At 47.4% G+C, this 23,399-nt stretch overlaps 1 protein-coding gene across 2 annotated transcripts in view; it reads left to right on the top strand.

Annotated features, from left to right (window-relative positions):
• Positions 1-10,949, top strand: part of TRAPPC10 (trafficking protein particle complex subunit 10) — a 68,246-nt gene extending 57,297 nt beyond the window's left edge. For both annotated transcript variants that reach the window (XM_063956903.1, XM_063956904.1), the window contains one exon: positions 9,517-10,949. In XM_063956903.1, coding sequence (XP_063812973.1) covers positions 9,517-9,755 — 239 coding nt within the window. In that variant the 3' untranslated portion in view covers positions 9,756-10,949. The remainder of the gene's footprint in view (positions 1-9,516) is intronic.
• The last annotated feature ends 12,450 nt before the right edge of the window (positions 10,950-23,399 follow it).

Below are 23,399 nucleotides of genomic sequence, written 5' to 3'. Positions count from 1 at the left end.
CTGATGCCTCGCTTATGGAGCTCCACTCGGGGGGAAGGAGGCTCACTCAGCTCTGGATGTGTCTGCACTGGTGGAAGCAGTCAAGTCTATCCTACACATTGAGGAGGATTGACCTGCTCCTGAACCCAAGTCCTCGCAGCTTTTTAAGCGCTTAAGGCAGAGTTTACTCGATCTGATCACTTTATGGAACTACGTTGTGAAGCATGGAATACTCCAGGTAAAAAGTTTCCGCTGCCTACACAGTTAACTTCTTTCTACCCCATTCCAGCAGCTGATTGTACAAAGTGGGAGACTCCCCCACCAGTGGATTCTCATGTCGCACATTTGTTGAAATCTTCCACTTTACCTATTCCTTCAACGTCTTCCTTAAAGGAAACTACAGATAGAAGGATGGAACACTGTCTCAAGTCTATCTATTCCCTTACTGCACTATCACCAGGCCTACTGTGATGGCTGCCTGGGGGTCCAAAGCGATTGAACACTGAGTTGACGATCTGCTGGACGAACTTCCCTTAGACATTTCCCAAGAAAGTCTGTCACACATCGCAAAAATCAGAGAAACTGCCCCTTACTTAGGTGAAGCAGCTTTGGACGCTGGCCTCCTGGCCCCTATAGCCTCGGCTACCACAGTGCTGGCCCGACGCATGATCTGGCTCCACTCGTAGAAAGAGGACATGGATTCTAAAAACTTTATAATTCTTACCTTTATCAGGGGATATTCTGTTTGGAGTGGAATTGGATAAAATATTGGCTTCTCTAGCGGCCGCTAAGATGGCTTTCCTGCCATCCGCCCCTACACCACGCGCTCAGACCTTCACTTTTCGTGCCTTTCGCCCACAAGGCAAAGCCAAAGGCTAATAATTTCCTAGGTAAACAGCCTCTGCTAAATCTACGAACCCAGGTCCAAGCATTCATGGGCTGCAAGACAGCCACCAACTAAACGTGGTGACAAGCCCGCAGTCTGATGGGACGGGCCTCCTTCTGGGAACCCCAGGGTGGGAGGCCGACTTCTCCAGTTTGCATACGCCTGGAGCCAAACTACAGCAGACGCCTGGGTGCAAGAAGTGGTCTTTCACAATTACGCGACATTTCAAGCGACGTCCCCCTCAACAATTATTTTGCACAGGCCTCCCTTTGGACCCCGGCAAGGCTTCAGTCCTACAGGAGGTTATTCAATCCCTCCTGCAGTCAGGAGTGATTGTACAAATCCCTTGTTCACACCACCGGACCGGGTTCTATTCAACACTATTGCTGGTGCAGAAACCCAACGGGTCTCATCGACCTATCCTAATCCTAAAATCTCTCAACAGGTTTGTCGGAGTACCCAAGTTCTGTATGGAGACACTGAACTCCATTGTTCTAGCAGTGGAGGCGGGGATCTTCATGGTGTCTCTGGACATCCAGGATGCTTACCTGGATGTCTCTATAGCACTTTCTCACCAGAACTTCATGTGGTTTGCTATTCTTTACCAACATTACCACAGCTACATCATCAGGGAGTCAGAGTACTTCCTTATCTGGACTACCTACTCCTCCTGGCGCACCTCCATCTCCAGCTGAGTATTGCCTTCCTACAACAACCACGTGGATAGTCATTACAGCAGGAGCTGAGGAGGCCGCTGAAGGAGCATCAAGGCGGAGAAACGCGTATTCAAGTGACTGTGTCAAGAGACTTTCACCTCCAGAACGCTGTATTACGGGGTCAATACCACTGTCACACAGTGTAAATTGCAATACGGGCAATCACCAGCAGAGGGAGCACTGTGAGTAGAAGCACTGGACCATTGATACCTTCAATTATTAAAGGTGGACCGTAACAGCAAAGAGTCCAATTACTGGAGGTGATATTATAAAGAATCCATATGGTAACACCTGTGAAGGTAATCTAATATGTGCACACATAAATTAAAAAGGGATCCAAGTAAACTTGGGACAATTTGAAGATTATCATATTCATAAATTGAATCAGTTTTGGATTACAGAGATCATGTTTAATGTAAGAGAGAACATGAAGTAAAAAATTCCTTGCACTTTACTGGGACGTATTGATGTAATGTGGACATTACCCAGCTAAATTGGTTTTAATATAAAGCAAGGGTTACCTCCCAGCGCTAGTTCAATCAAGTATGATGTTGACTCACACCACTCAAAATTTCTTAGAGTTCTATTAGTAATAATAAAAATTACAAACAAATAAAAGTTTTTTCAATCTTTCTAATTTTATTAATTTAAGCAAAAAGAGAAATAGTGATCATCTATTCAATGAACATTTTTAAAAAATAACTAAAATATCGATAGTGATTCCTAATACCGGTATACTAAGACATGGACATAACATACATACATATAACATATATGGGCTAGTGATACGCCTATTTGCGATTTACTCACTTTCTTAGCCGTGAAATTTTTCAATCTAAATCCAATACACCTTGGATATATCACTCCAGTGTTTAGTTAAATTGCTGGAATAGCATAATTACATTCTAGAGTCTCCTTCTTGCGTTTTTTCTTCCTCTTAAATAATGCTAAAGTCAGTTTTTCAATAGGACATATCTCAAGGGGAGCAACAACATGTAAATTTCTCCTCTGTTGTTTCCCAAAGTTTTGTATCCAATCAAGACTTACTGTGTTCTCTTGTAGCAGGAAAGCATAAACAACAGGTGTCTGCCGGCAGACGTTTGCTGGTGCCTCTGTGATCTACTAGTTTCACCTGTCTAAGCAGGCTTCATCAGGATGAAGCCTGCTTAGACAGGTGAAACTAGTAGATCACAGAGGCACCAGCAAACGTCTGCCGGCAGACACCTGTTGTTTATGCTTTCCTGCTACAAGAGAACACAGTAAGTCTTGATTGGATACAAAACTTTGGGAAACAACAGAGGAGAAATTTACATGTTGTTGCTCCCCTTGAGATATGTCCTATTGAAAAACTGACTTTAGCATTATTTAAGAGGAAGAAAAAACGCAAGAAGGAGACTCTAGAATGTAATTATGCTATTCCAGCAATTTAACTAAACACTGGAGTGATATATCCAAGGTGTATTGGATTTAGATTGAAAAATTTCACGGCTAAGAAAGTGAGTAAATCGCAAATAGGCGTATCACTAGCCCATATATGTTATATGTATGTATGTTATGTCCATGTCTTAGTATACCGGTATTAGGAATCACTATCGATATTTTAGTTATTTTTTAAAAATGTTCATTGAATAGATGATCACTATTTCTCTTTTTGCTTAAATTAATAAAATTAGAAAGATTGAAAAAACTTTTATTTGTTTGTAATTTTTATTATTACTAATAGAACTCTAAGAAATTTTGAGTGGTGTGAGTCAACATCATACTTGATTGAACTAGCGCTGGGAGGTAACCCTTGCTTTGTGTATTTGTATAGATTGAGAGGAACGTGGAATCCTCTTACTCCTCCATAAGCAGCTTACTATATCAAGTAAAGCAAGAAGCGCAGTCCTCGACTTTGTATTTGTTTCTGGTTTTAATATAAGCCTGAGATCCGGATACTAGCAAGCCTCTTAGGATTTTAGATGTAATATTAATGTGGAAGTAAATTGTACTGTTTTTTTATTCTTTATGCTGCAGCATTTATTGTATACGATTAAATTCTTTTTATTTGTGTATATATAGAGGAAGATTCTTATTTGAATAAAAAAGATAGAATATAAAATCAGTTGTGAAAGTGTATAATAATATAGAAATTGGGGTGGAAGCAGCGCTCTTGGTATACTCCCGGGATTGTATCCCGGTGGGTGTGTATATATCTTTATTACAGCAATGGATACGCCATTTGCTCAGCTGTCACTGGGCGTCCATACACTCAGCCATGCAAGTCCTGTGATCTATGGTCTCCACCTTCGACATGGTGGAGTACGCCCAGTTCCACTACAGGCCTCTACAACACCTAATCTTTTCCCATTGGAATGGACAACCACATCGGATCAGGTCCCAGATGATGGTTCTCTCTCCAGCGGTCTGTCTGTCTGTTACCTGGTGGCTCCAGACGGCGCACCTCGATAAGAGGCGACAATTCTGGATTCCAGATTGGGTATTGCTGACCATGAATGCCAGTCTCCGTGGCTGGGGGGCAGTCACCGGACGATTCTCCTTTCAGGGCTGTTGGACTCCAGCAGAAAACTGCTTACCAATCAGTGGGCCTAATTCAGACCTGATCGCAGCAGCAGATTTGTTAGCTAATGGGAAAAACCATGTGCACTGCAGGGGGGGTGGATGTAACATGTGCAGAGAAAGTTAGATTTGGGTGGGTTATATTGTTCCTGTGCAGGGTAAATACTGTCTGCTTTATTTTTACACTGCAACTTAGATTTCATTTTGAATACACCCCACCCAAATCTAACTCTCTCTGCACATGTTACATCTGCCCCACCTGCAGTGCACATGGTTTTGCCCATTAGCTAACAAATTTGCTGCAATCAGGTCTGAATTAGGCCCAATGTCCGGAAGTTACAAGACGTCTACAGAGCACTTTTTATAGCACATAACGTTCTTCAGGGAAAACCTGTACACAGTAGTAGCCTACCTAAACCGTCCTGGAGACACCCTGGACTTTATCGGTGGTCCTCAAAGACCTTCCGGAGCCTCCGTTTGAACATCTGGACTCTGTGGACCTGAAGTGGCTAATGGCAAAAACCATCTACCTACTGGCTATTGCATCTGCTCGTAGGGTATCAGATTTGGGAGCACTCTCCTGTCGCTCCCCCTTTCTTGTTTTCCATCGTGACAGGGCTGTTCTCAGAACTAGCCATGATTTATCTTGGTTGTGTCCCGGTTCCATCTTAATGAGGAGATCATGGTACCGGCTTTTCTCTCTCCAAACCTTTTGACTGAAGAGGCCTCCCTTGACGTGGTCTGGGCTCTTCGGATCTATGTGGATCGTACCACTTCTCTTTGGAAATCAGACTCCCTATTTGTCCTCTATGGCTTCCACAAGAGGGGTTGGCCAGCCGACAAACAGACTCTGGCTAGATGGATTTGTATGACCATTTCACAGGCGTACACCGAAACTGACCTTCCTGTGCCCCTCTACAGTCTCAGCTTGCTCTACTCACTCTGTGGGTCCCTCGTGGGCAGTTGCCTCCCAAGATGCTTCTTTCGGACGTCATATTCTTTTATCCGCTCAGGAGCATCCCCTCCATTAAAATAACTGCTTTGGGACATCCCCATGGTATTCCCTGTGGACCCCCTATGGAACCCGAAGAAGAAAACGAGAGTTATGGTAAAACTTACCTTCGTTAACTTTTTTTTTTTTTTCTTCCTTTGAGGTCCATTGGGTAAACAGGGCGCCCACCCTGATGCATCTTGCTTCTATGTGTCACACTTCTTGTTCACTGGTTCCCTACTCGTGTTCTTGTGTGTGCCACAATCTTCCTTCTCTCCTATCCCGCTCCTGCCTTGAGCTTGTTGACAAAACGGAGGATTCCTGAGCATGGAGGCGGGGTTATGGGGGGAAGAACCGGAGTATCTTGGGATTCCAAAAGCTTATCTGTTTGGTGCCCGGTCCTTTACCACCACCTACAACCCCATGGTATTCCCTGTGGACCGTATGGACCTTGAAGAAAGAGTTAACAAAGGTATGTTTTACCGTAACTCGTGTATTTTTCATAAAGTCATTTCTTCTTCATCCACTAGGGGACACTGGAGCGCAGTTACAATGGGGATATAGTAATCAGTAACTGGGAGCTGGCACTTTAAAACTCTAACACTGTGACTAGCTCCTCCCCTACTATGTCCCCCCTCTAAGCCAGTCTTATTTTAGTGCCCAAGGGAGCTGGTCACTCTTGGGATTGCTCTAAAGATTAAAAAAATTTTTTTTTCGTATTTCTTCACAGACTGTCAGCTCTGCCACTGCCAGTCTGCACCGCGGGAGCTGCCGGCGGGGGCCCATCGCAGCTGCGTGCGGCTTGGGCTGGGTTCCCCAGGCTGAAGGAGACACTTGAGCTCTCCAGAGATGGCCGGACACTGCTGAGTGCGGCGCGTGTCGGGGCCACTCCGTCAGCGGAAGATTCGGCAGCAGGGCAGCGGTAAGTATGCCCCTCCCTTCCCGGCTCAGCACTGTACCGAGGTCCCGGCCGTGGCTCACATCGGCGGCCCGGCAGGGATGCACAAGCGCCTGAGCAAGTTTGAATTTGGCGCCATAACCGGGGGGGGGGGGGGGGGGGGCGGAGCCTAATCCCGCTGAGTGATCTCAGTGCCCGGCGGCCATCTTAATGCTGCATCTTTCATCAGAAGAGCGGGTCACCAGAACAATGAGCAGTTACAGTAGGGTGTTGGGGGGCACTAGTCGTGGGAGGCACTTTTAGTTTATTAACAGTGCCTAATACAGCAAAGTACCGTGCAGGGCTCAGTGGTGTGGCTGCACTCCTTTGTTTGGCGGTCATGATGGCCCTGCTTCGGGAGCAAGGTGTGACGATTGTCCCCTATCTGGACGATCTGCTACTGAAGGCGCACTCTGCAGACCTGTTACTTCAAAATATCTGGATAACCCAGGACCTTCTGATTCGACACGGGTGGATTCTGAACTTCATGAAGTCTCACTTGTGCCCCTCACAACGGTGGTTGTTCTTGGGGATGATTCTCGACACGGTCTGTCAGACAGTTTTTCTTCCTCAGGACAAGATCCTGTCTCTGCAGTCGCTGGTGAGGTCGGTACTTCGACACCGTCGGGTGTCAGTGTATCTGTGCATTCGCCTTCTGGGGAAGATGGTAGCAGCGTTCGAAGCTCTTCCATACGGACGCTTCCACACTCGACCTTTCCAACTGTGTCTTCTACATCAGTGGTCAGGGTCTCATCTATTTCTTCATCAGCGGATGACGCTGTCTCCAAAAGCACGGGCGTCGCTACTCTGGTGGCTCAATTCGACACATCTGTTGGAAGGATGGCGGTTCAGCGTTTGGGATTGGACTCTCCTCACCACAGACGCAAGTCTGCGAGGCTGGGGGGCAGTGACCCTCGAACATTGGTTTCAGGGGCGCTGGTCGATTCTGAATCCGCTCTCCCCATAAAAATTCTCGAGTTACGGGCAGTATACAACGCCCTACTTCAGGCACATCATTGGCTGCGCGGTCGAGCAGAGTTCAGTCCGACAACGCCACGACGGTAGCGTACATCAACCGTCAAGGCGGCACTCGCAGCTGTGCGGCAATGAGAGAAGTCACCAACATCCTCCTCTGGGCAGAGGAGTATGCTCTGTCCTTGTCGGCGATAATCATTCCGGGAGTGGACAATTGGGAAGCCGATTATTTCTGCCGCCAGGACATGCACCCGGGGGAGTGGTCACTCAATCCCCAGGTATTTTGTCAGCTGGTCCGCCGGTGGGGAAGACCACAGATCGACCTCATGACGTCCCGCCTGAACCATCAACTGCCTCTTTATTTCTCTCGGACGCGGGACCCGGCGGCGGCAGCCGTGGATGCCCTCACGGCTCCTTGGAATTTCCGGTTCGTTTACCTCTGTCCTCCTTTTCCGTTGTTGCCTCGGGTTCTGCAACGCATCAAGAGAGAAGACGCACTGGTCCTCCTGGTGGCTCCGGATTGGCCGCGCAGGACTTGGTACTCCACCCTACACCTGTTGTCAGTAGCGGAGCCTTGGCCCCTGCCACTACGAGACTATCTGCTACAACAGGGTCTTTTTCTTTATCCAGACTTACGCAGGCTACGTTTGACGGCGTGGCTGTTGAAAAGGCCATCTTGAAAAGGAAAGGGATTCCTCATACGGCCATACCTACTATGCTCCAGGCTAGGTCAGTCACATCGTCTCACTACTACCGCATTTGGAAGGTTATGTAGCCTGGTGTGAACGTCGAGAGTTTTCACCTTCAGTTTTTCACTTAGCCCGCCTTCTCAGTTTTCTGCAGGCGGGTTTTCCGGCAGGGCTACGATTGGGTTCATTAAAGGTTCAGGTCTCTGCTCTTTCGGTTTTCTTCCAGAAGAAATTAGCCTTGCTGCCGGAAGTTCAGACCTTCTTAAAGGGGGTTCTACGAATACAACCTCCCTTTCGCCCTCCGACAGCACCATGGGACCTCAAACTGGTCCTCTCTTTTCTGCAGTCTTCGTTATTTGAGCCTCTGGAGTCGGTGGAGATTAAATATCTCACATGGAAGGTGGTCCTTCTCCTGGCTCTGGCTTCGGCCAGACGGGTGTCGGAACTTGGGGCTCTCTCTTGTCGACCTCCTTACCTGGTGTTTCATGCTGATAGGGCCAAGCTCCGTACTCGCATGTCTTTTTTACTGAAGGTGGTGTCCGATTTTCACATCAATCAGCCACTTGTGGTTCCGACCCTCTCTGTGGACTCTCCGGATTCGAGATCGTTGGACGTTGTCAGGGCGCTCAAGGTCTATGTGGATAGGACTTCGGCTATTCGGAAGTCTGAGTCCTTGTTTGTTCTGTACGATGCTGCCAAGCGTGGTTGGCCGGCTTCTAAGCAGGCGTTGTCCAGATGGATTCGGCTGACCATCAGACAGGCTTATTTGGCGGTTTCTCGAGAACCTTCGTCTTCAATTTCGGCGCACTCTACGCGCTCTGTGGGGCCCTTGTGGGCGGCTGCCCGCGGAGTCTCCATGACTACTTTGTCGTGCGGCTACCTGGTCGGGCCGACATACGTTTGTCAAATTTGACAGGTTTGACACTTTTGCGGCCTCTGCATCGCAGTTTGGCCGAGCGGTTTTACGGGGGAGGTTTTACGGGACTCTCAGCCACTCCCTCCCGTCTTGGGAGCTCTGGGACGTCCCCATTGTAACTGCGCTCCAGTGTCCCCTAGTGGATGAAGGAGAAATCAGGATTTTGGTACTTACCGATAAATCCCTTTCTCCGATTCCACAGGGGACACTGGACGCCTACCCAGCGCTGTTTCCTCCTTTTTCGCTTAACGGTTTGCAGATCACTATGTGACTGCTTGTTTGGTTCAGGTTAACCTTTTGTTAGGTTAGGTTTCCAGGTTTGTTTTGTGTTATCCTGGTTTACATGGCGGCGTTAACCTCCTCTACTTAAACGATTGTCTATTCCAGCTCTCCTCGGGCACAGTTTTACGTAGACTGGCTTGGAGGGGGGACATAGTAGGGGAGGAGCTAGCCACAGTGTTAGAGATTTAAAGTGCCAGCTCCCAGTTACTGCCTACTATATCCCCATTGTAACTGCGCTCCAGTGTCCCCTGTGGAATCGGAGAAAGGGATTTATCGGTAAGTACCAAAATCCTGATTTTACAAACGTTCAGCTTATTAACACAGAGCTGTTAACAAACACTAAAACGTGGCATTGCCTGACCTATTCCCCTTATAGCGTTAGGGGTGTAATAAAGACGGGGACCCCTACTGTTATAATAGACACTTTCTACAATTCTACAGACATCTCTCATATCAGGACATTTCATTCCCAAGACTGATCCATTCCTGGCATGTAGGCCCAGACTCCTTCCTGACACCCTAAATTCATTGTACACTGCTGGGGTGACCATTATTGCTTAAACACTCTGTTTCTGCATTTCCACAGACAGCTGGATGGAGAATGACTCTGTATCAGTGGAGGACCCTTGTGAGGTTCCCAGTGGGCGGACAGAAAGCAGCTCTCTTTCTCCAGGGCCCACCAGCTCCTCAGCAGAGCAGAAAGGACTTCCAATGCCCCGACTTCAACCGTTCCATGCTGGGCAGGTCTGCAATAGCAGTGCGGGACGCCAAATCCTAGTTATTCCCAGTATGGACGACCATGTGCTGGAGGTCAATGTCACATGACACAGCGCCCCGCAGCGGGCGGAGCCAAATCTGTATTATGTATGTACAGCTGGGTGTGGGGCCTGGACTGGAAGCTGTATGCTCAGTATCACTTTACAAGACACCTGGATGAAATGGAAGCTCTGGACTATTACAGCAAAGCTCTGCTGGACTGTGTGACTATCTGCGGCGCTCAATCTGACCTACGCCATGGCAGTGGTGTGCTATTCATAACGCTGTGCATGTAATTTCGCGCTGTTACTTCTCTCGCCATCATCACCCGGTAACTGGGGCGTTACATGTTGGGGTATATGGTGAGAGACAGAGGGGCCTTTATCTCTGTGTCATGGGTGGTAGATGCGAGACCTCCCAGTAATGAGTAACCTCAGATCCTGATCTCATCTCTACCAGCTTATACTCTGATAATGTTCAGCTCATGCACCGACCTCGGGCTCTCATATTGTCTCATTTTATACCGGAGATTGGCCAATGTAATGTCTCTGCTAGGCCCTCATTATCTCACGTTCATACCATGCATTGGCCATGATCGACTTCATGCCGTGACCTTATCTCATATTATATGAGGTTATATAATGTATTGTCTAACATCAGGTGGATGGTGAGACCTCATTATCTCATGTTGTGACCTCACATCATGTTATACGAGGTTATGTAAAGTATTGTCTGTCATCAGGTGGATGGTGAGATCTCATCTCATGTTATAAGAGGTTATATAATGTATTGTCTGATATTAGGTAGATGGTGAGACCTCATTATCTCATGTTGTGACCTCACATCATGTTATATGAAGTTATATAATGTATTGTCTGACATCAAGTGGATGGTGAGACCTCATTAGCTCATGTTATGACCTCATCTGATGTTATACAAGGTTATCTAATGTATTGTCTGACATCAAGTGGATGGTGAGACCTCCTTATCTCACGTTGTGACCTCACATCATGTTATACAAGGTTATATAATGTATTGTCTGACAGGTGGATGCTGAGACCTCATTATCTCACGTTATAACCTCATCTGATGTTACACGAGGTTATATAATGTATTGTCTGACATCAGGTGGATGGTGAGACCTCATCTGATGTTATAAGAGGTTATATAATGTATTGTCTGACATCAGGTGGCTGGTGAGACCTCATGTTATAAGAGGTTATATAATGTATTGTCTGACATCAGGTGGATGGTGAGACCTCATTATCTCATACTGGTTGACTATTATTGGGTCCATGGCAAGAACTCACTTATTATTCATTCCTGGATTTACCAATTCTGGGTGCTCATCATTTCATATTATACAAAATCCATATTTATCATTGCCTGATGTCATATTCACGCTGTGACCTCATCATCAAACGTATCAGATTAAGTCTGGATTGGTTAATGTTAAGTCCTTACATATCATTACATCTATGTACCAGAGTCCACCAGGATTGGCCAATGTTTGATTCAACACTAGATGTATCAGTAAATCTCATTGTACTAGGGTTGCGTCTAGATTCTCTTCGCGCTAAGGACCTTTCCCATAACCCCCTGGGTCCATGTCACAATCTATTTGGAATAGAAAAGTGTGGCAAGCGGAGCGAGACACCGAGCCCGATGCGTGGCGAGCGAAGCGAGCCCGCGAGGGGTCCAATGCTGCATAGAAAAAAAAAATACCCTAAACGAACGGAGAACAAAGGAAACATTTAGGAGCTGTAAGGGCGGAAGTTGTCTCCTGCCCACTCGTTTTGTCACATCCAGGTCCTTTGCACGAAGGCAACATAGACACAACCATTGTACTAGTATCTGGGATCGGCCAATGTGAGGTATACGCTGATGTGTACCTCACATTGCACTAGTATGCGTGATCGGTCAGCGTGAGGTATACGCTGATGTGTACCTCGCGTTGTACTAGTATCTGGGATCAGTCAGTGTGAGGTATGCGCTGATGTGTACCTCGCATTGTATAAGTATGCAAGATCCGTCAGCGTGAGGTATACGCTGATGTGTACCTCGCGTTGTACTAGTATGCAGGAGTGGTCAGCGTGAGGTATGCGCTGATGTGTACCTCGCATTGTATTAGTATACAAGATCGGTCAGCGTGAGGTATACGCTGATGTGTACCTCGCATTGTATTAGTATGCAAGATCGGTCAGCGTGAGGTATACGCTGATGTGTACCTCGCGTTGTACTAGTATGCGAGATCGGTCAGTGTGAGGTATACGCTTATGTGTACCTCACATTGTACTAGATTATATCAGCATCTACCTAATGCTGCCCAATCCTGGATATAAACATGTACAATGCAAGGTACATATCAGAGTATACCTCACGCTGACGGATCCTGGATATAACCTAGTACAATGTGAGGTACATATCGGAGTATACCTCACGCTGACTGATCCTGGATATAACCTAGTACAATGCAAGGTACATATCAGAGTATACCTCACGCTGACGGATCCTGGATATAACCTAGTACAATGTGAGGTACATATCGGAGTATACCTCACGCTGACTGATCCTGGATATAACCTAGTACAATGCAAGGTACATATCAGAGTATACCTCACGCTGACGGATCCTGGATATAACCTAGTACAATGTGAGGTACATATCAGAGTATACCTCACACTGACTGATCCTGGATATAACCTAGTAGAATGTGAGGTACATATCAGAGTATACCTCACACTGACTGATCCTGGATATAACCTAGTAGAATGTGAGGTACATATCAGAGTATACCTCACGCTGACTGATCCTGGATATAACCTAGTACAATGTGAGGTACATATCAGAGTATACCTCACACTGACTGATCCTGGATATAACCTAGTACAATGCAAGGTACATATCAGAGTATACCTCACGCTGACGGATCCTGGATATAACCTAGTACAATGTGAGGTACATATCGGAGTATACCTCACGCTGACTGATCCTGGATATAACCTAGTACAATGCAAGGTACATATCAGAGTATACCTCACGCTGACTGATCCTGGATATAACCTAGTACAATGCAAGGTACATATCAGAGTATACCTCACGCTGACTGATCCTGGATATAACCTAGTACAATGTGAGGTACATATCAGAGTATACCTCACGCTGACTGATCCTGGATATAACCTAGTACAATGTGAGGTATATATCAGAGTATACCTCACGCTGACTGATCCTGGATATAACCTAGTACAATGTGAGGTATATATCAGAGTATACCTCACGCTGACTGATCCTGGATATAACCTAGTACAATGTGAGGTATATATCAGAGTATACCTCACACTGACTGATCCTGGATATAACCTAGTACAGTGCGAGGTACATATCAGAGTATACCTCACGCTGACTGATCCTGGATATAACCTAGTACAATGTGAGGTATATATCAGAGTATACCTCACGCTGACTGATCCTGGATATAACCTAGTACAATGTGAGGTATATATCAGAGTATACCTCACACTGACTGATCCTGGATATAACCTAGTACAGTGCGAGGTACATATCAGAGTATACCTCACGCTGACGGATCCTGGATATAACCTAGTACAATGTGAGGTACACATCAGAGTATACCTCACGCTGACCGATCCTGGATATAACCTAGTACAATGTGAGGTACATATCAGAGTATACCTCACGCTGACCGAATGTGAGGTACATATCCGAGTATACCTCACGCTGACCGATCCTGGATATAACCTAGTACAATGTGAGGTACATATCAGAGTATACCTCACACTGACTGATCCTGGATATAACCTAGTAGAATGTGAGGTACATATCAGAGTATACTTCACGCTGACTGATCCTGGATATAACCTAGTACAATGTGAGGTACATATCAGAGTATACCTCACACTGACTGATCCTGGATATAACCTAGTACAGTGCGAGGTACACATCAGAGTATACCTCACACTGACTGATCCTGGATATAACCTAGTACAATGTGAGGTACATATCAGAGTATACCTCACGCTGACGGATCCTGGATATAACCTAGTACAATGCGAGGTACATATCAGAGTATACCTCACGCTGACGGATCCTGGATATAACCTAGTACAATGTGAGGTACATATCAGAGTATACCTCACGCTGACCGAATGTGAGGTACATATCAGAGTATACCTCACGCTGACCGAATGTGAGGTACATATCCGAGTATACCTCACGCTGACCGATCCTGGATATAACCTAGTACAATGTGAGGTACATATCAGAGTATACCTCACACTGACTGATCCTGGATATAACCTAGTACAATGTGAGGTACATATCCGAGTATACCTCACGCTGACCGATCCTGTATATAACCTAGTACAATGTGAGGTACACATCAGAGTATACCTCACACTGACTGATCCTGGATATAACCTAGTACAATGTGAGGTACATATCAGAGTATACCTCACACTGACTGATCCTGGATATAACCTAGTACAATGTGAGGTACATATCAGAGTATACCTCACGCTGACTGATCCTGGATATAACCTAGTACAATGTAAGGTACATATCGGAGTATACCTCACGCTGACTGATCCTGGATATAACCTAGTACAATGCAAGGTACATATCAGAGTATACCTCACACTGACTGATCCTGGATATAACCTAGTACAGTGCGAGGTACACATCAGAGTATACCTCACACTGACTGATCCTGGATATAATCTAGTACAATGTGAGGTACATATCAGAGTATACCTCACGCTGACGGATCCTGGATATAACCTAGTACAATGCGAGGTACATATCAGAGTATACCTCACGCTGACGGATCCTGGATATAACCTAGTACAATGTGAGGTACATATCAGAGTATACCTCACACTGACTTGATCCTGGATATAACCTAGTACAATGTGAGGTACATATCTGGGATCAGTCGGTGTACAGCCCTGGTTATAGTTTGTATAGCTCGCTATAGCTCCTTGTGCCCCTCCCCCACTCTCTCTGGAATATACCTTGCTGCTATTCGGAGATGTCCTATGTCCACCCCCCCCTCTGTAATATACCCCACGGGAGGATTCTGCTCCGGTCACCGGTTCAGCACCTTCTCGGACGTTGCACCAGTTTGGTAAGACCTGTCTTCTAGATGTGCTGGCCTTTACTATATTATGGGATTTTTAGGTAACAGCACTATTTATTTTTTGGTATCCTATACCTTTACTAAGGTGGAAGCTTGTATAAAGAGTAACCAGAATACATGTGTTTTACCACAGTCTAACGTTTCTCTCTTACTGACTGCCGTGTGTGTGGGGCGACATGGGCTCCTTACTGACGGCTTTGTGTGTGGGGTGGCATCGGTGCTCCTTACAGGCAGCACTATATATAGGTATACAGGTAGTGTTTATGTAGCTATGTTTCCTACGGGAAGGTTCCTTCGGCGCACACCTGGCTTCCTGTAGAACCTATTACACAGTGTATTTCTCTAACGTCCTAAGTGGATGCTGGGGACTCCGTAAGGACCATGGGGATTAGCGGCTCCGCAGGAGACTGGGCACAACTACAAAGAAAGCTTTTAGACTACTGGTGTGCACTGGCTCCTCCCACTAAGACCCTCCTCCAGACCTCAGTTAGATTCTTGTGCCCGGCCGAGCTGGATGCACACTAGGGGCTCTCCTGAGCACCTAGAAAGAAAGTTTATTTAGGTTTCTCTGACGTCCTAAGTGGATGCTGGGGACTCCGTCAGGACCATGGGGATTAGCGGCTCCGCAGGAGACAGGGCACAAAACTAAAGCTTTAGGATCAGGTGGTGTGTACTGGCTCCTCCCCCTATGACCCTCCTCCAAGCCTCAGTTAGGTTTTTGTGCCCGTCCGAGCAGGGTGCAATCTAGGTGGCTCTCTTAAGGAGCTGCTTAGAAAAAGTTTTTAGGTTTTTTATTTTCAGTGAGTCCTGCTGGCAACAGGCTCACTGCATCGAGGGACTTGGGGGAGAGAAGTTCAACTCACCTGCGTGCAGGATGGATTGGCTTCTTAGGCTACTGGACACCATTAGCTCCAGAGGGAGTCGGAACACAGGTCTCACCCTGGGGTTCGTCCCGGAGCCGCGCCGCCGACCCCCCTTGCAGATGCTGAAGATTGAAGGTCCAGAAACCGGCGGCAGAAGGCTTTTCAGTCTTCATGAAGGTAGCGCACAGCACTGCAGCTGTGCGCCATTGTTGTCACACACTTCACACCAACGGTCACGGAGGGTGCAGGGCGTTGCTGGGGGCGCCCTGGGCAGCAATGTATAATACCTTATTCTGGCTAAAAATACATCACATATAGCCCCTGGAGGCTATATGGATGTATTTAACCCCTGCCAGGTCTCAGAAAAACGGGAGAAGAAGCCAGCCGAAAAGGGGGCGGGGCCTATTCTCCTCAGCACACAGCGCCATTTTCCCTCACAGAAAGGCTGGTGGGAAGGCTCCCAGGCTCTCCCCTGCACTGCACTACAGAAACAGGGTTAAAACAGAGAGGGGGGGCACTTATTTGGCGATATGTATATATATATTAAAATGCTATAAGGGAAAAACACTTATATAAAGGTTGTCCCTGTATAATATAGCGTTTTTGGTGTGTGCTGGCAAACTCTCCCTCTGTCTCCCCAAAGGGCTAGTGGGGTCCTGTCCTCTATCAGAGCATTCCCTGTGTGTGTGCTGTGTGTCGGTACTTGTGTGTCGACATGTATGAGGATGATGTTGGTGAGGAGGCGGAGCAATTGCCGGTAATGGTGATGTCACTCTCTAGGGAGTCGACACCGGAATGGATGGCTTATTTAAGGAATTACGTGATAATGTCAACACGCTGCAAGGTCGGTGTCACAACTGAGGGCCTGAGCTGACGGGAGGCAGCCTCAGTTGTAGGGGCTGAGATGTACCGGAACCTGGGAGGTTGTATCAGACCCCTGGACATGTAAGTAACATGAATAATAACTGCCCGAAGGCGTGACCACGACAACTTAGATAAAAGTCAATGATGTTTATTATGACAACTCCGCAACACAGCAGCAGTAAAAGAAAACGTAAAAGTCAGCAAAGAATAAATACAGTTCCTGGGTACTACAGGATGGCAGGAGCCACAGGGCACTGGTAGTGTGAGATAGTTCTTATAATCTTCTAGATGGAAAGTCCTTACCAGGCCCGACTGTAGCAATGGAGATAACCCAGGATTGTGCCAGCTGGTGTTCCAGGAAAAGCTGGGTTGCTGAAGATAAAACAGCTGCTGTGGATACTGGCTGGAACCAGACTGTTGTTAGCACGGAGTGGATACTGGCTGGAACCAGTTAAATAATAAATGAACTTGGGAGCGATGAAATATGAACTGAAATGTAGAACTTGAGAGCGGAGAAATAATAATACCGGTGGAGAGTGGTAAAGTGTAGAAAGGACACCGGCCCTTTAAGGGAAGCTGTACTCTGCTGGAAGCTGAGCTGGAAGCAGGTAATGTTGTAGCTGGAAACAGATGAATCCACAATGGATTGGAGAGTCAGGCTACACCGCAGGTGGAATGCTGGTGCGGGTCTCTATGGTGGAAGTCTTGAGACAGGAGCTGGAACCTGGAAGACAATCACAGGAGAGAGACAAACAGGAACTAGGTTTGACAACCAAAGCACTGACGCCTTCCTTGCTCAGGCACAGTGTATTTATACCTGCAGCAAGGAAGGGATTGGCTAGGCAATTATGCAGATTAACAATACTGACAACAGATTGGAGGAAATGATCAGCTGACAGAATCCAAGATGGCTGCGCCCATGCAGACACTTGGAGGGAAGTTTGGTTTGTAATCCATGTGGTAATGAAAACAGTAATGGCGGCGCCGGCCACTGGAGACAGGAGACGCCAGGCTGACAAGTGCACATCCAACCACGCGGACACAGCGGAGGCCGCGGCTGACGTAATCGCCACTCTGACACTCTGCATGCAGAAGCTCAGGGACGGCGGCGGAGGCAGCGGGAGACGCCATGCCAGATGTAATAAGGCGTTACTGTGACAGCGTCTCAGAGAGACAGGAGAGGATGCAGGAATGTGAACATTAGGATAACAGATGGGATCCGGTCCTGGAGCGCTGAGCCAGCCTTAGGAGGCATCTGATGGGTAAGAAATGGCGTCCAGATACCCGGATCGTGACAGCACCCCCCCCTTTAGGAGTGGCCCCAGGACACGTCTTTGGCTTTTGAGGAAACTTGGAATGGAATCTCCGGACCAAGGCAGGAGCATGGACATCAGAAGCATTGGTCCATGAACGTTCCTCAGGACCATAACCCTTCCAGTCAATAAGATATTGTAGTTGACCGTAACGGTGACGTGAGTCCAGGATCTTGGCCACTTCATACTCAACGCCTCGTTGAGTTTGGACTTTCGGAGTTGGAGGAAGTGAGGAATGAAACCGATTCAAGATCAGCGGTTTCAACAGGGAAACATGGAATGTCCTGGGTATTTTTAAGAAGGGAGGCAACTGGAGTCTGTAAGCAACAGGATTGATGACTTGTTCAATCTTGAAAGGACCGATATAGCGAGGTGCAAACTTCATACTGGGAACTCTTAACCTCAAATTCTTCGTGGATAACCATACCCGATCACCCACCTTGAGAGCAGGAACTGCTCGACGCTTCTTATCCGCAAACTTCTTGTACCTGAACGATGCCTTGAGCAGAGCTGATCGTACGCTCTTCCAGATATTGGCAAACTGATGCAAGGTGATATCCACTGCGGGAACAGAAGTTGCTGGAAGCGGTTGGAACTCAGGAACTTTAGGGTGGAATCCAAAGTTAGTGAAGAATGGTGTTGAAGCAGATGAAGAATGATACTGGTTGTTATGACAGAACTCGGCCCAGGGAAGTAATTGAACCCAGTCATCTTGAGAGGAGGACACATAGATGCGGAGGAAGGCCTCCAAGTCCTGATTCACCCTCTCGGTTTGACCATTGGTCTGAGGATGGTAAGCCGTGGAAAACTTTAGCTTGACTTGGAGGACTTGACATAAACTTCGCCAGAATTTGGCTGTGAATTGAACTCCTCGATCTGAGATAATTTCTTCAGGAAGACCGTGGAGTCGGAAGATCTCTTGTATGAATACTTGAGCCAACTTGGAAGCTGACGGAAGACCGGTGAGAGGAATGAAGTGTGCCATCTTGGTGAACCGGTCAACTACCACCCAGATGGTATTGAACTTGTTGCACATGGGTAAGTCTGTAATGAAATCCATCGACAAGTGGGTCCATGGTCGACGGGGAACGGATAGTGGAACCAGTTGCCCCGCAGGCGACTGGCGGGATACTTTATGTTGGGCACACTTTGGGCAAGATGCAATAAACTCCAAGACGTCCTTTTTCAGAGTTGGCCACCAATAGGACCTAGAGATAAACTCCAGGGTTTTTTGGATACCTGTATGTCCGGCAAAACGGGAAGCATGGGCCCAATGCATGAGCTTCTTCCTTAGCATCGGCTTCACAAAACTTTTCCCTGATGGGGGCGTAGAGTCCATCCCTACCGTGGAGAATGCCAACGGATTTATAATAGGATGCTTGTCTGAAGACTCTGACTCATTTTCTTGCTCCCATGAGCGGGAAAGGGCATCGGCCTTGCGATTCTGAGAGCCCGGACAGAACTGGAGTTTAAAGTCGAACCTGGAAAAGAAAAGTGCCCATCTGGCCTGACGAGGGTTGAGACATTGTGCGCCCTTCAGGTATAAAAGGTTCTTGTGGTCTGTAAGTATGGTGATTAAATGAGAAGCTCCCTCCAACAGATACCTCCACTCTTCTAGAGCGAGCTTGATGGCTAGCAACTCCTGGTCGCCAATGGCATAGTTGCGCTCAGCTGGGGAGAACTTCCGGGAGAAGAAACTGCAAGGATGTAAATGGCCATCTTTAGCCCTCTGAGATAACACCGCTCCTACTCCAACGGAGGAGGCATCCACCTCTAGGATGAAAGGAGAGTCGATGTCAGGCTGTTTCAGGACAGGCGCAGAGATGAACCTCTGTTTTAAAAGATGAAAAGCTTGCATGGCTTCTTCAGACCACTTGGACGGGTTAGCACCCTTCTTGGTGAAAGCAGTAATAGGCGCCACAATGGTGGAAATGTCTCGTATAAACTTTCGGTAATAATTGGCGAACCCTAAGAACCTCTGGACCCCTTTGAGGGTTAAGGGTACCGGCCAATTCTGAATTGCTTGTAGTTTCTCAGGATCCATCTCTAGTCCGGAACCGGACACAATGTACCCTAGAAACGGAATGGACTTGACTTCAAAGACGCATTTTTCTAATTTGCAATAGAGATGATTGACACGGAGACGGGACAGAACCTCTTTAACCCAAAAACGATGTTCCTCTAAATCGTTGGCAAAAATGAGGATATCGTCTAGATAGTCCACGACATGACGGTATAGAATGTCTCTGAAAATCTCATTGACAAAATGCTGGAAGACAGCTGGAGCATTGCTCAATCCGAAGGGCATGACGAGGTACTCATAATGTCCGTCACGGGTGTTAAAGGCGGTCTTCCACTCGTCACCCTCACGGATCCGGATGAGATTGTATGCACCTCGCAAGTCCAGCTTTGTAAAGATGGTAGCTCCGCTAACTCTGTCAAAGAGCTCAGTAATCAGGGGTAAAGGATAACGGTTCTTGATGGTAATGTCATTCAAACCTCTGTAGTCGATGCACGGCCGCAGACCACCATCTTTCTTTTTTACAAAAAAGAAGCCTGCGCCGGCTGGGGAAGAAGAAGGTCGAATGAACCCCTTTGCTAGGTTCTCTTTAATGTATTCCTCCATAGAATGCGTCTCAGGCAGAGACAACGGATAAGTTCGGCCTCGAGGTGGAACCTTCCCTGGAACGAGATCAATCGGGCAGTCCCATTCTCTATGAGGAGGAAGGATATCAGCAGAAGCTTTACTGAACACATCCGTGAAATCTTGATATGGAGGAGGTGGAACATCAGACGACCTGGGGGAGGAAGAACAGACAGGCAATACTTTAAACAAACATGTCTCTGCACAGGAGGAACCCCATGCCAGGATTGAAAGTGAAATAAGTTCGGAATGAAGAACTCCCACTCTCAGACGAACTGGTAGAGTCCTTAGAGCAATAACAGTATCAAAAATTTTACTGCCATCCACGGCAGTTAAGGAAAAGGAGGAAGGAAGTCTCTCGGTGGGTAGGGACCACCGTTTAACATAGGCTTCAGTAATAAAGTTCCCAGCTGCTCCGGAATCAAGGAGAGCAATGACGTTCCGATAACGTTGAGCAACTTGAAGCGAGACTGGGAGATTACAATCATGAGGAGATGGAGAGGAGATCATTACTCCTAGCCGGCCCTCTCCTGGGCGAGCTAGGGTTTGGAGTTTTCCCGGACGTTCGGGACAGGCATTGATGGTGTGAGACGGAGCTGCACAGTAAAGACAAAGAGACTCAGAGAGACGTCTTCGGCGCTCAGCAGGAGTTAAACGGGAACGGCCAATTTGCATGGGCTCATCTTTAGATGGTGACAGTTGACGAGGAGGAGGAGCAGAAGATTTTGGAGCAGATGATCTTCCACGCTCAGTTGCTCTCTCTCTGAAACGTAAATCAACTTTCGTGCAGAGTGAGATTAGCTCATCTAACTTAGAAGGTAAGTCTCTGGTAGCTAACTCATCTTTAATAAGCTCAGATAAGCCATGCCAGAATGCAGCATACAGGGCCTCGTCGTTCCATGCCAGTTCGGATGCCAGGATCTGGAACTGTATCAGATATTGTCCTACAGTACGTGACCCCTGGCGTAAACGGAGAATCTCGGATGAAGCTGAGGTTACCCGGCCTGGCTCGTCGAAGATGCGCCTGAATGTTGACACGAATGCAGTGTAAGAAGATAGCAGGGTGTCGGACCTCTCCCATAACGGTGATGCCCAGTCAAGGGCGGAGCCACTGAGAAGAGAGATGATGTAGGCAATTTTTGTACGGTCACTGGGAAAATTGCCAGGTTGTAGCTCAAACTGAATCTCACACTGGTTGAGAAATCCCCTGCAGAATCTTGGAGATCCGTCAAATTTTGCTGGCGTTGGAAGATGAAGACGTGGAGCAGAAATGGGTAAGGTGGGTGGGGTTATAGCTGGAGTCACTGTGGTTGACGCACCAGATGCGCCTGATCAACGGAGAGTTGTCTGAATCCCATCCAGCCGAGTAGAGAGATCCTGGAGACAGCGGATGATGTGGCCCTGTGCAGCCTCCTGATGTTCTAGTCGGGCTGCCAGTTCTTGCATCGGCCTGGCCGCTTGATCCTGGTCTCCGGCTGGATTCATTAGGTCAGTGCTTACTGTCACAACTGAGGGCCTGAGCTGACGGGAGGCAGCCTCAGTTGTAGGGGCTGAGATGTACCGGAACCTGGGAGGTTGTATCAGACCCCTGGACATGTAAGTAACATGAATAATAACTGCCCGAAGGCGTGACCACGACAACTTAGATAAAAGTCAATGATGTTTATTATGACAACTCCGCAACACAGCAGCAGTAAAAGAAAACGTAAAAGTCAGCAAATAATAAATACAGTTCCTGGGTACTACAGGATGGCAGGAGCCACAGGGCACTGGTAGTGTGAGATAGTTCTTATGATCTTCTAGATGGAAAGTCCTTACCAGGCCCGACTGTAGCAATGGAGATAACCCAGGATTGTGCCAGCTGGTGTTCCAGGAAAAGCTGGGTTGCTGAAGGTAAAACAGCTGCTGTGGATACTGGCTGGAACCAGACTGTTGTTAGCACGGAGTGGATACTGGCTGGAACCAGTTAAATAATAAATGAACTTGGGAGCGATGAAATATGAACTGAAATGTAGAACTTGAGAGCGGAGAAATAATAATACCGGTGGAGAGTGGTAAAGTGTAGAAAGGACACCGGCCCTTTAAGGGAAGCTGTACTCTGCTGGAAGCTGAGCTGGAAGCAGGTAATGTTGTAGCTGGAAACAGATGAATCCACAATGGATTGGAGAGTCAGGCTACACCGCAGGTGGAATGCTGGTGCGGGTCTCTATGGTGGAAGTCTTGAGACAGGAGCTGGAACCTGGAAGACAATCACAGGAGAGAGACAAACAGGAACTAGGTTTGACAACCAAAGCACTGACGCCTTCCTTGCTCAGGCACAGTGTATTTATACCTGCAGCAAGGAAGGGATTGGCTAGGCAATTATGCAGATTAACAATACTGACAACAGATTGGAGGAAATGACCAGCTGACAGAATCCAAGATGGCTGCGCCCATGCAGACACTTGGAGGGAAGTTTGGTTTGTAATCCATGTGGTAATGAAAACAGTAATGGCGGCGCCGGCCACTGGAGACAGGAGACGCCAGGCTGACAAGTGCACATCCAACCACGCGGACACAGCGGAGGCCGCGGCTGACGTAATCGCCACTCTGACACTCTGCATGCAGAAGCTCAGGGACGGCGGCGGAGGCCGCGGGAGACGCCATGCCAGATGTAATAAGGCGTTACTGTGACAGCGTCTCAGAGAGACAGGAGAGGATGCAGGAATGTGAACATTAGGATAACAGATGGGATCCGGTCCTGGAGCGCTGAGCCAGCCTTAGGAGGCATCTGATGGGTAAGAAATGGCGTCCAGATACCCGGATCGTGACAGTCGGTTGACGACATGAGACGGCCGGCAAACCAATTAGTACCTGTCCAGGCGTCTAAAA

This window comes from Pseudophryne corroboree, chromosome 2 (assembly GCF_028390025.1).
Source record: "Pseudophryne corroboree isolate aPseCor3 chromosome 2, aPseCor3.hap2, whole genome shotgun sequence".
Lineage (NCBI taxonomy): Eukaryota > Metazoa > Chordata > Amphibia > Anura > Myobatrachidae > Pseudophryne > Pseudophryne corroboree.
Note: the sequence above shows the minus strand (reverse complement) of the source record. Positions and strands in the feature narration are given on the sequence as shown.